Source organism: Penaeus monodon, chromosome 23 (assembly GCF_015228065.2).
Source record: "Penaeus monodon isolate SGIC_2016 chromosome 23, NSTDA_Pmon_1, whole genome shotgun sequence".
NCBI classification, from domain to species: Eukaryota; Metazoa; Arthropoda; class Malacostraca; order Decapoda; family Penaeidae; genus Penaeus; species Penaeus monodon.
This window is the reverse complement of record NC_051408.1, coordinates 36,739,108-36,739,784: the sequence shown is the minus strand read 5'-3', so window position 1 is coordinate 36,739,784 and position 677 is coordinate 36,739,108. Positions and strand designations below refer to the sequence as shown.

Sequence of the window (677 nt, the reverse complement as noted above, 5' to 3'; positions counted from 1 at the left end):
TTCGCACATTAGCTCAGGCTGTATAACACCATCAAAACCCACCTCTCATGCCTGGGTGTGGCTGGCACGGCTCTTCGGTGTTGGAGTCGCAGCCAGAGGACCTGGATGATGTGGCCGAGTTGTTGGGAGACTGTGGGGCGTCGCCAGGGGCTCCCACAGCTGCTGACGCTCCCCCTCCACACCAGCTCATGTCATCCTATGGCAACAAGAGAGAAGAACATCAGCACAGAGAACGAGCCTCTTCATCGTCACTTGTGGATATGGTTTTGGGATATTTTCTTTATATGTCTTGATCACGCACATCAAAAATCAGAAATAAGGAAAATAATGTCATTTTCTAAAACTTTTTTTGTTATTCATCAAAGCAAGCTGCCAAGCCTCATGAGCTTGTGATTTTAACTGACAGATGATCTTTTTACATGCTGTTTGTATATATTCCATCATTTTTTCTTTGACTAGATCAAGTTAATCAATAATAACAAAAAAATCATATAGTGCAGTATATGGACTGCTTATTAATCCATTGGATTCTCAGTTCAGTCTGGAAGACTATGTTCTACTTAGCTACAGGAGTTTTGTCAGTCAATGAAATCCATGATTTTTTTTTTTACTGCTTCTTTAAGGGTTACTTTTCATCTACAGTTCAATCCCCTCCCTTTTCATAAAGACCCAATGCC

General features: G+C 41.5%; 1 protein-coding gene across 1 annotated transcript in view; it reads right to left on the bottom strand.

Moving 5' to 3' along the window:
* Positions 1 to 190, bottom strand: part of LOC119588227 (protein Smaug homolog 1-like) — a 2,992-nt gene extending 2,802 nt beyond the window's left edge. Inside the window, exon 1 of the mRNA XM_037936927.1 lies at positions 43 to 190. Coding sequence (XP_037792855.1) covers positions 43 to 190 — 148 coding nt within the window. The remainder of the gene's footprint in view (positions 1 to 42) is intronic.
* Between the last annotated feature and the right edge of the window lie 487 nt (positions 191 to 677).